The sequence below is a fragment of the Astyanax mexicanus genome, chromosome 6 (assembly GCF_023375975.1).
Source record: "Astyanax mexicanus isolate ESR-SI-001 chromosome 6, AstMex3_surface, whole genome shotgun sequence".
Taxonomy (NCBI): Eukaryota; Metazoa; Chordata; class Actinopteri; order Characiformes; family Acestrorhamphidae; genus Astyanax; species Astyanax mexicanus.
Genome location: NC_064413.1, coordinates 10,203,962 through 10,216,796, shown reverse-complemented (window position 1 = coordinate 10,216,796; position 12,835 = coordinate 10,203,962). Strand labels below are relative to the sequence as shown.

Below are 12,835 nucleotides of genomic sequence, written 5' to 3'. Positions count from 1 at the left end.
TGAAAAGCCCATCTTACCTATTGGCTCCAGCCATCATTTGCTGTAGGTGCATAAGGGGCTGTGCTCCTACCCCTCACTTACTATCAGTGTGTACTCTTGCCCACCAGAGCTACCTCTTTTTGGGTGTTTTGCAATATTTAATATTTTATAATAAAGGTTGACTGACTGGTCACAAAGTTGTAGGTCTTAAGAGTAAGTTACTGTTTTTAAAAATGTAAGCTGTGACTTCATGCTGGCTGATAACTACAGTGCAGTAACGCTGTGCTGGACTAACTTTCTCATATAATGGGAAAATAGACTGGCAGATGGGAAGGATGGCCATTTATGCTGTATTAAGAAACAAAAGCACATACTAAACGCACACTTAACTGAATGGGACAGACTACACACTGATGGTCAGTGGGGTTGGAGGACATGCCAGTTATGCAAATCAATGATTCCTTTTAGTTCTTGAGTGATGTAGTAAGAAATGTTAAGTAAACTTTACTTTTACTTATGAAAACAGTTAAAAGATTAACTCCCAGAAGAGTGTTACTATAACCACCTTAGAGTTTATTCTAGAGTGTATTCTGTGGTGTCACATGTAGATTATAAATATAAGTACCGTATTTTCAGCACTAGCCCGCCGCGTTTACCAGCACTAGCCAGCTGCGGTTACCAGCGCTAGCCCACTGCGGTTACCAGCGCTAGCCCTATGCGGTTACCAGCGCTAGCCCTCCGCGGTTACCAGCGCTAGCCCTCCGCGGTTACCAGCGCTAGCCATCCGTGGTTACCAGCGCTAGCCAGCTGCGGTTACCAGCGCTAGCCATCTGTGGTTACCAGTGCTAGCCCTCCGCGGTTAGCAGCGCTAGCCCTCCCTGGTTACCAGTGCTAGCCCTCCGCGGTTACCATTGCTAGCCCACCGCTGTTACCAGCACTAGCTCTCCATCACTTCCACTAGCCATTTTTTTTAATTGCAGCGTTTTCTCTCACTCTCGTCATTGGTCTCTCTCTCTCTGTATCTCTCTCTCTCTCTCTCTCTCTCTCTCGCCCTCGCGCTCTCCGCGTCGTTGCCAGTATGTTATTAACTAGCCAACGTTCATTTAAAGTGATGTCTGCCGTTCATGACACATAATGTGAACTAATTCACGTTCCAAGTTCTTTATTAAAAAATGTGTTGCGTTCACGGAAAAATGTGCGTGTTCAATGAACGCGTTCTTTTGAACTCGTTCACGCACAACACTGGTTACCAGTGCTATCTCGCCGCAGTTACCTGCGCTAGCCAGCTGTGATTACCTGTGCTAGCCAGCTGTGGTTACCAGCGCTAGCCAGCCGCCGTTAGCACTCGTAAATGCTGCTGATGGCGCTACACTGAGGAACCTTGAGTGTTTCTGTAACCCAGGGCGCTATGAGCTAGCAGTTTGTCCCACTAAGCTTGTTTTAACACTTAATATTCTCCCCTCTGAACAGCGGAATATGCTATGAAATATTAGCTATGCTAATGTCGCTGTTCTCAGTCTTAGCGCTTCAGAAACTTCGCTGAAGTGCAGCGTTATACAGGAGTTTCAGTGGAGTGGCTTTATTGCTCCTTACAACCTGACCAGCAAAGTTCTTACATAATTCACACTGATGATTTTTGAGAAAATGATAAGATTTTAAGTGCTCCTTATAGTTCGAAAAGTACGGTACAGGTTACAGAGGAGGTGTTCAGTAATCTCTAATATTCTTCTTTATGAGGTTCCTAACCCTATGTGACGCTATTATCTAGAACTCGGAAAGTCACACCCTTCATAGTGAGTGTCTATACCATCATTTTAGGAGTGTGGGTTTCAGGGCACCTGTTTGGAGAGCAGTTCTTTGCAGAGGTTGTACAGGGTGATGAACTTTCTGCCCAGGAGCTTAGCATTCAGGAAGCCTTCAGCCATCAGCATGATCTCACAGATCAGCTCCATATCCGGCACTACCATAGCACACGGCCTGCGGGACCACCGAGACACACACACAGTACAAACATACAGTATCCAACAAGACTGAATACACACCTCACATTTCCCATAATATTTCATTATATCTTTCCATTGGTCAACACTATGAAAATTAAATGAAACTTGGACTACCATGGTGAAAAAAAAAAAAAAATATATATATATATATATATAGTTAATTGTAATTAAAACATATTGAGAAATGTCTAAGTATGCTGTAAATATACTAAGAAATGTTTGTTCTTACTGAAAATATATCAAAAGTACAGTAATATTAAGATTTCATCAAATGTTTAAAAGTAAACTTTGATCATACTTTTTAAAAAAGTACAATATAGTGTATTTAAAAAAAATTGACTACAATGGAGTACACTTTTAGTTTAATGTAATTGAAAAATACTTCTAAAATACTTATTTCCAAATATACGTTTGTACATTTCTAGCAAAGTGTGTTAAAACAAATGTTACAGTAGTTCACTTAAAGTACAATGTATCATGTAACTTTTAAAAAGTAAATTAAATTACTACTAATGAAAAAAAAAGAATGTAAATTTGTAATATGTTAAATATTGTAGTAAAGTATATTAAAATATATTTTTATGCCCAATGAAGTATACTAGAAGTGTGCTACTTACGAAAAGACAGGAACAAGAAGCATATTTGTACTCTAATGTAAAAATATTTTACATTACATTTTACATTCTTAGTACATTTATAATTTACTCTGTGTATAAACATGATACAGTTGTAATTGTTATAAATTTACTGTAAGCATATTTAAAATATGGGGTTAAATACATGAAGTAGTATGTTTAAATGTTACATGTGTATATGTACTTGGGCCTGCTTGGAGGTGTACTGGTTCCGTATGACATCCTGCAGCACGTTTACCCACAGATGATGCAGCTGGGCCTGTAGATCCTGCTCTACACTTGTAGGTTTTCCTAGCCTTTCGTCTTAGCTGCTCCCATAAATGCTTTTTGTGTTGTTAAACTATCCTAAATTACCCTCTGAGAACATGTTTACAGGGCAGCAGGGAAAGCACTAATGTATAGTGACTGTATGTTTGGCAGTTACTTGAATTATTATAAACATAGATTTCAAGCCAATATTGATGAATTATAGATGGACATAGCAGCAATTTTACTTTTGAAATCTCTCACTCAGGCGCTTGGGCTCTCTCTCTTGCTCACTCGCTCTCATTCGTGTCTCTTCTTCTCTTTCGCTCTCTTTGTCTTTCAACTACTCACTCTCTCTCTCTCTCTCGCACGCGCGAGCACGCAGACTTACTCTCTTTCTCTCACTCTACTTTACTACTTTACTGAGATATTATAGTTTAAGCAGTTCAGATCTGTATGTATCTGTAAGTATGGTAGCCTCTCATGGTGACAGTATGAGAATGTTAAACAAATCTGTTGTGTTAGAATAATTAACACTTTATATATTTTTCGGTTGTAATATAGAAAAAGGTGTAGAAAAAAGTATGAAACCCAGCCCTATTAACAATAGTGGGAAATGTAGAACCACTATCATCTATGTGTCTAAAATTTAAGGTACTGTATCTAAGCATCACCCCACTATTCCCACATCAGCACATCCTTTCAGAACTGGCTCTCTCTCTAATATCTACTCACCTGAAGAGAGCTTTTAGGTTCTCAGGTAACTCTGTTCGTCCTGAGTATCCGGGGTTCATGGTGATGAAGACTCCGACGCTGGGCTTCAGGCTGATCTCCTCTTCCAAAAACACAAACCTATCAAACAGAACAGATCACGTCTCTGCCTCTCTTACTGCTGTAAACTCAAACTCATACACAATCTACTCCTGAGGCACCTGGTCTTCCTGTGGCGAAGAGCATCCTGTACGGTCTTCACCTGCACCGCCACCACCGACAGCACCTCCACCGCGATACGGTTAAACTCGTCGAAGCAGCCCCACGCTCCCGTCTGACACAGGCCTTTAAAGATATTCCCTATGGACTGAAGCACCAACAAAAGCACACCCACTGCAGATTCATACTGGATTTATATCACAACTAGGGCTGCACCATACTGGAAAAACTGAAACACACTGAAATACATTTCCATTTTGCAAAAGATGTATATTATGATATTTAAAAAAAAATCAGTATGATAAATTTACCATATTTTTCACACTATAGGCGCACCGGATTATATGGTGTATTATGCTACACTAGTAAGGTAAAGGGGTGTCTCCATGTTTCCCCTCTAATTCAAGTCTTGCCACTGGGTGTAACCAAAACTGTAATTCTTTCACAGTTAAAACACTCTTTTAAACTCAAATGAGGGCTGGATGTTAATCTACACAGATTTCTCTCCTGAAAACTGTTTATTTGGGTGAGTAAAGCGCTTCTGTTTATTTACAGTGAGCTTAGATTTGCAGATTTCTACTAAGGCTAAAGTAGTGTAGCTAATGCCGCCTGACAGAGCTACAACGAGCCAGGGTGATATCAGCTAGTGGTCCATCGCATGTAGCATGTTTTAACATGGTAAACGCACAGACTACAGTCTGATAAACTCAACTGTGAACACTAAAAGAACTAGTGCTTAGCGAGGTAAGTGGGTAATACTAATGCTGCTCCAGCAGTGCTATAGCTGGGGTTAGCAGCAGGTTACAGGCTGATAATACTCACCTCACAAAAAAATTAATTCAGCTAACAATGAAACCCACAAATGTAGGAAATCTTGTTGTTAAAAGTGACGATTAGCACTATATTACCATAGGTTAATGTGTAGTTTCAATATTTAATGACTGAATTCTTCATAACAAGCATAAACAAAAGATCGCTAGCAGTTTCCCGCTCTAGCTTAAATAGTGCAACTCTGTTCCAAAAGGAAAGGTTTACACTTGAGAAGAAGGGGTAGGGGTAAGTGGTAGGGCCAAGGGGTGAAATGGGATTGGGTCTAAGAATACCTTGTAGTCCATCTGCTCAGAGCAGTTAAAGACGTACACCATGACCCCCAGTGCCCGGCCCAGGTCTTTAGTGGTCTCAGTCTTTCCTGTTCCGGCCGGTCCTGCAGGAGCTCCGCCCATGTTCAGGTGTAGAGACTGAGTCAGGGTCACATAGCACCTGTTTATACAAACAAAACCAAACACAGGCAACGCTCATGAGGAAAAACGCAAACGTCATGAAAACAACTGTAGCCTTACCAGGTCAATACGTAGGGATCAGTGATGTGATGTGAAAAATAAAATAAAATAAAATAGATTGGACAGCTTTTAAATAAATTTTCAAAAAGTCTTTATACGTCCACTAATATTCTCTAAAAGGACTAACATTCAGGTGTATAGCAACACCAGTAATTAAAGCAGTTAGAGTTACAGATTTTAAGCTGATAAAAACTCAAAAGAGTGCCTTTATACCCAGCTAGAAAAAAACACTTATCTCTCTCCGTCCTGCACTGTATACGTTTGTGGCACTGTGTTGTCCTCATGCTGAAAACGCGACTAAATTGACAGACGTCACTACCCCAAGCAAAAAATATACCCTTTTACTAAAAAAAAAAAAAAAAAAAAAAAAAGTAACACACGGTGACTTGATAAGTAACTTTAATCTGATTACTAGATTGGAAATAGTAACGCATTAGATTACTCGTTACTGAAAAAAAATGGTTAGATTAGAGATAATGCATTACAAAGTTACATCACAGGTAGGAATGTATCTAATATTTGGCAATAAAAAATATTAAGCTAGCACTAGTTAGTTGGTTAAATATAGAATAGCACTGCTGAGGTTGTGAAAAATGTTTGCAGATTCCGTCAAAAAATGTTATTATATCAATAAAGTATAGCCAAGTAAATCAAGTGGGTGAAGAATGACCACAGAAATGAATGCATCATTAGAATGTGAAGGAATGTAGCATAACAAAGGCAGACTGACAGAAAAATATGGATGCAAGTTCACTGATAATTGCTGAAGAAAGGATTGTAGAATAACTAGTAGGGATGCAACGGTACAGTGTTGCCACGGTTCGGTTCGTATCGCGGTTCTTGGGCCACAGTACCAGTTTCTTTTCGATATATCAATATTAGAGCTTAGATTCTCTGCCCGAACCGAGATTTCCCACCACTTTCCTCAAGCCGTGTCGGGTCGGGCTCCAGAAAATATCAGAAAATATATGTCTGTGACGTATGTGTCTGTGGCATCTGTTTTTTAATGCTATTTTTATTTTATATAAAGCTCTGGCATGATAGTCACAATATATCCAAGTAACCAAGTATGATTTTTTAATGAAAACTGAAAGTAAAAAAAAACATTTTTGTTAACTGAAATGAATAAAAACGGTAATTAAAAGAAAAAAGGTAACTAACTGGAACTGTATTGAGAGTTTATAAAACTAACTAAAATTAACTGAAATTACTGATAGCATACCCTTCGTTTTTGTGTTGGTTAATTTATTTATAAGCACTGTTTCCACTTAAGCAGTTTTACAGCGGGCGGTGTTGTGCCGATTCTGTTCTTGAAGCGGAGTCAGAGTCGAATTAAAACTAAATTGGAGGAGAAAAAGTGAAAATAAAATAAAATTAAACTATAGTATAGTTGAAAACTATTATAACCTTGTAAGTAACAAATCAAACTGTTTTAAAAAAATCACGAGTTAGAATGTTATAATCACGCAGCTATTGGCGTGCGCGAGCTTCTCCACTTATCCCCGTTTGACTTGCAGCTCTGTGTTTACCTGTTCTTACACATTGAGGAGACGTGGAGATGGAGGAGATAGAGGAGCAGCATGCGCTCAGCAGCCCCAGCACCGTGTACAGCGGCAGAGCGTTCGTTCGCTCTGTTAGTGCGCGCACCGAAATACCGTGGTCCATCCGGGTGTATCGAACCGGACAGAGTACAGAGAACCGTTGCATCCCTAATGACTATAGAAATAAAGCCAGTGTGATTATTGGATTGAAAGTGGAATAACTATAGAAATGAGCACAGTGCAATCATACTGCCCTACAAAGCAAAAAGGCAGTAACTGCACAGAGCACCAAACTGAGAAAAATGACCTTAAAGTTATCTTGTTGTCCAGCCCAAGTAGTTGTAGGTAGATTATTGGACATGAGGCAGTATTGTTACTCCATATAACCTTATTCTTTGCCGATATCGGTAATTTTAATATTTTTTTTATTTTACCCCTTTTTTACAGTTACTGTATTTTTGCTTTGTATTACTCCTACTTTCGAAAGTTCCATACCAAGTAAGAAGGCAGTAACTTAATATTCTTCAAAAACCTTTTTTGTCATAGCTAGGGTTTTGTTGTATTTGAGTTGTACTGATTGGAACCATTTGTATCCTGCAAGACAGTGTTGCCACAGCTAATGTAATTAAACCATTTAAGGTGTTAATAGTTCACTCAGATTTTTTTCTGGTGTTTATCACATCTAAAAAAATATAATATTTCCAAGCTGCATCAAGGGCCAAATGAGCAGCGTTCATATTTTTATATGGCCCTATTATGGGAGTGTACTTAGTGTGTATTCTTAGTTAATTTATGTTCATTAATCTCAAACACATCTGAATTATCTGCAATACATAATATACACTAGTTTTAACCTGGATGCACTGAAATACAAGTTCATCGTCAAAGTTGTTTTTCAAGTTGATTTAAAATGTCATAGCCTACACAAAAATACTTTTTCACGGAACCCCCTGTCACCTCAGACTCCGGACCTTCAGAACCTAATACACAAAAGTGATTAATGAAGTGAATACTCAGGATATTTTTTTTTTAAATAGATAGAAACGAGTAAATAAGCTTATTTGATATTAATTTAATAAATAGTTACATATACAACTGTCACAAAACAGGGGATAATGAAAGAACAACATTTTATTAAAAAGAACCTTCTGTACATTAATTCGGCCTATGACTAAAATATTGCTTTCATTAGGCCAACACAATAATAAATAAATACCTGTAATAAATAATAAATACATTTGCATCCTTTAAACATGCGTTTTAAATTAGATGAAACCAAACATAATATAAGTAATACACAAATCATTGTGAATATGTAGACTGATATATGTGATCAGGTGTAAATTATATGTCTAAAAAATGTTGTTTTTTATGTCACAAGAGGGCGAAAGAGCACACTAAAGGGCAAACGATGAAATACATACAGTAATCATTTTGATTTGGTCCATTATAACTTAAGGTAAGAGGCTATTTTTTTCTTTTTTCATGTCTGAAATGGGATGGAAGAAAATGTGCACGACTTGGAGTTGCAGAAGTTAGATTGGGGTTACAGTCAGTGTTACAGAACTGTGTACAGAACCCCCCCTTCTTAACCCCTCCCAGCACAGATCTTTCTGTTGAGGGAGAAAACTCAGATATAAATATAAAGTTCAGCCGTGATATGTGAGGAGCCCAGCCGAGCACAGCACAGAGACCCGGCCACTCGGAGGGACAGTGCCGCTGTGCACACCGTGCTGCGGGCGCAGAAGGCTTGTTAGCCAGCTAGCTTCAGCACGGGTCCAGCACGGAGCCTCACTGTCACTAACACCGACTTACCGGATCTCCGCGCTCGCCGTGAACCTGATCCTAGATACAGAACATATAATATAAAGTTAGGGAGGATAAACTAGTTTGTAGGGGCGGGGTGGAGAGTGGGAGGGGGCACGGAACGTCTCCGGACAGAAAACAGCTGATAGCGCTGACAGGAACTTTTGTGATACGTTTCTAATCAGTCATAATCATTCGCTGTTGTTACTAACCATACTCCGGATATTTTCTTTTTAATGCCAGTTCCACCATCTTTTTCCCTCTGGATTGGGCCATCGTAACAAGAAAGTGCAGTTTCACAGAGTAAAATTGCAGCGTCAAAAGAGTCCCGCGTGGTGTTCTCTATGGCAACAGTAACATCGCTGTGGCAACAGCGTAATTATTACGTGAAGTGATACAACAAAGAATGACAGTAACTGTCACGCTACAAGGCAAGAATACAGTAATGGCGTTTACTGCCTTTTTGCTTTGCTTTACTAGTAGTTTTTGTAGTTACTGTACAAACACCCACCAATTTTCTCCAAAACGACACACATTTGAGATGAGATATTTTGTTACATGACAAATAATGCTTTGAATGTTACAAAAAACACAATAACTCATTTTCGCCAAAAAATGCAGTTACTGCCTTTTTGCTTTGTAGGGCAGCATAGTGTTTGTAATGCACCTATGGAAATTACAGTCACAAATTCTGGAAATAAGTGTAGCGTAACCAGGGAAACATACATAACCTACATAGCCATAGCCACAGTCAGAATGAATATAGTGTAACCATTTAAACAAGTGCAGCATAAAAATGGAAATGAGTGAAAAGTTTATTACCAAAAATGGATAAGTGCAAAATAAACTTTCACATGTAGCATAAGGTAAGACTGTATGAATAACTGTTCATAATAATTAAATATGGCTTTTTGTAGTGAATAAATGAAGAGCAGAGGCTGTACCTGTCTGTGAGGGGTGTGATGACCAGCCGGGGTTTGTTGCCCAGGTATTCGTATGAGTAGAGGAACTGGGTGTCACAGATTTTGGCGTAGCAGTGCTTTTGATCTTCATCCCAGCAGTGCCGGAGCTGAGAGAGCCAGGTAAACGCCTGAGCACTGCTCACCTGCACACAGCAGCCTTTACAATTACACCACGAATACACCCTAACAACATATATTAGTGCATACACGTGTAATATAATTTTGTTAGAGCAAGGCAAGCATGGGCTTGTTTGCGGAACTGGACATAAATGAGACTCCAGCGACGGTTTAAAAAGAGGAGAGACTGGTGGAGCTGTGGAGTGATCAAGAATGTCTCTTTAATGTGTCTTCCTATTTATAATAACAATAAAAAATAAAATAATCTTAGAAAAATTCTCGTTGCAGTCTCGCAAATAGTGACCCTGCAAAATCCCTAGTCTCTCCAAAATCTTATTCAGTGAGTAAAAAGTCTGTGTCTTGTCTTTAGATGAGAGAGGGTGTCAGACTTTAGTCTATTAATCGTCTTTTCTCAGTCATCTAGTGTAAGTAAAAATTTCTAATTAATCGCAACAGAATTGTGTGATTGTGATTAGGCCTGTCACAATAATTGCAATATTGATATATCGCATATATAATTTTTGATAATCATGATATAGTCTATTGTGTTATATATACATATATATATATATATATATATATATGAACAGTATTTTAGTCTGTCATGATTCAATAACTGTGATTCGATAAACACAGCGTGGACTAAAGTAGGTCAAGGTATAAGTATATCATTCCCAAACTAATTATAATAAATAATTACTTCAAATTTAGTTTAGTCTTTAAAAAGTATATGATTGATTTTTATGCTACTCTGTTATCATTATGTAAGAGGCATTTAATAGTCTTAAAATGACAAAAATATTGTGTATCGCAATCATTTCTGGGAAGATATATCGTCCACAAAAAAATCTTATCATGACAGGCCTAATAGTGATTAATCTCACTTTTATTCTCTTTAATACTAAGCTTTTACTTATATTATATTTATATTTATAATATTTATTGGTATTTGAATATAAAGAACAGACTCATTGTCAGATTGAATGAAATTATATTTATATTAGTATGGTCAATCACTTAAAAATAATTGTACTAATTACAACAATTATATGTGTGCGAGAGAAAGAGCATAAATAAAATAATCTTTTTTTACTACTGAATTTGATGATGTGTTTTATCTCTGTTATATCTCTTAATAACCAGCCTCTGTAAACTTTATCATATGATTAATTAGCGCAAAATACTTTCTGCACACAACGTTTGCAGAATAATTTTTCATTTACAACCAAACTTATCTTACACCCTAATAGGGGTGGGCGATATGGCCCTAAAATAATATCACGATATTTCATGGTATAATCACAATAATGATACTCTTGGTGATATGACAAAAAAAAAAATACACTACTGAAACATAACAATATGATATTGCACATCCCTAACTGAGATGTTAAAAAGATACAAGAAATTTAGCAGATTTGTAGCAGAAGTAAATGATTAAATGATAATTAGGGGTGGGTGATATGGCACGATATTTCAGGGTATAATATTGTTCACTATATTAAAAAATGCTGGCGATATTATCGCATACGATAAGATATGGCACACCCCTAATGTTCATGAACTGTGTTAGTGTTTACTGTAGGGCGTCTGTGCAGAAGATTGACTTTAGATGGAAGATGCACTTTAGAAAAAACTGTGCCAAAACTTTAGGACTGTCCTAAATGAGACAAACGCCACTCAGATCTCCTCCAGCCCCTTTAATCATGAGTGACGGGACACAGTAAACACGACCCACCCACCTTCTGATCCACCAGCCTGGACACCACGTCCCGGGCGTGCACGTCCAGCGTGCAGACGGTCATAATCTTCTGCCGGTCCCCCGGACTCAGTTCACCCGTCAGCATGGAGATGAGGGAAGTCAGCTGGGCGGTCTGGAGGGGGAGGGAGGTTGATGGGCGGTTATGAGCGCGCTCAGTAATACTGCTGTGCTTACAGTAATTATATCAATTTACATGCCAGAGAGAAGAGGACAGTAATAATAACAGCAGCAGCACAGGCTCAGGGTCACACACACACACACACACACACACACACACACACACACACACACACACACACACACACACACAGACACAGATAAATGAGCTGTGTGGTTATTTAGCCTCCTGACTGCAGTACATGACCTCGCTCCATAAACACAGAGGGACGTCTGTGTGTGTCTGTGTGTGTGTACAAAACTGAGAAAAGTAATATAGTATAGTATAGTATAGACAGAGCGCAATTAGGCCAAACACCACCACGCCATGTGGGGAAACAAGTCACACTTGTCTGTACACTTTCCTTACGGATTTACGGATTGTTTTTTAAATTGACAATATCAATAAACGAAGAAGCTGATATGTTGTGGGATGCACTGAAAAACACACAAAAAAACTAATTTAACCTTTTTTACATCATTCACAAACCTCAAAATGGAAAAAAATAAATTTAAGTGGTTTAAAACAAATTAACAGGCTCGATGCTGACAGTATTATATACAGTCTGTGTATTAAAGTCTGGAGTGGAAAAATAATATTAGAAAGACATAATCCGTCTTTGATTAAAATAATAATAATGTAAAAGAATGGAGAAAAGTGAAAGTGTCCCTTTGTGTCAAAGAGCAAGGATTCACATTAATACACTTATTTTAACTTTGTAGAAGAAAAACACTTACTGCAACAATACACTGTACACTCATATATATTTTGGAGGCAGTATAAAATATAGATACGGTTATATATAATATTGTTTTTCTTTGTGATTGTTATTGATACATGTCACCAAAAATGGATCTTTGATTTTTTTGAATTGATGTATTTTATTGTTTTAATGAATTCTTTTTTACAAGCTTCTGTTTCACAGATTGTAAAGATTTTACTGTAGTGTAGTTCCAGCATGATCTATCTACACATTTTACACTATTTACACATTTTTACAGCAATAGAACTGTTCTAATTTATAACAGTTTATGGATATATATATATATATATATATATATATATATCATATACATATCATACATATAAATAAATACACACCCTTCAATCTTAAGTTATAAGACCCACACAAACGTGTGTGTGTGTGTGTGTGTGTGTGTGTGGTTAGGACCGGTTGCGGTTGTACAGTGTGGCTCTTTTTAACAGACAGGCAAATGAGATGTAATCCTAAACTGCCCCCGTCCCCCGTTTGGTGTGTATGAGATGTAAAGCGGTTGAGGTTGGGCTGCATTTATCACAGAGCGTCTGACAGCCAGTCCAATCAGAGTCTGCAGGAAACAGGCAGATTATTCAAACA

At 37.9% G+C, this 12,835-nt stretch overlaps 1 protein-coding gene across 1 annotated transcript in view; it reads right to left on the bottom strand.

The window, feature by feature from the left end:
• LOC103021919 (dynein axonemal heavy chain 11) overlaps positions 1-12,835 on the bottom strand; it is a 232,881-nt gene that overhangs the window by 140,189 nt on the left and 79,857 nt on the right. The window contains exons 31-36 of the mRNA XM_049480231.1: positions 11,302-11,433; positions 9,425-9,585; positions 4,897-5,053; positions 3,796-3,941; positions 3,599-3,715; positions 1,818-1,956 (exon numbers count right to left, since the gene is read on the bottom strand). Of these exons, the coding sequence (XP_049336188.1) occupies positions 1,818-1,956; positions 3,599-3,715; positions 3,796-3,941; positions 4,897-5,053; positions 9,425-9,585; positions 11,302-11,433 (852 nt within the window). The remainder of the gene's footprint in view (positions 1-1,817; positions 1,957-3,598; positions 3,716-3,795; positions 3,942-4,896; positions 5,054-9,424; positions 9,586-11,301; positions 11,434-12,835) is intronic.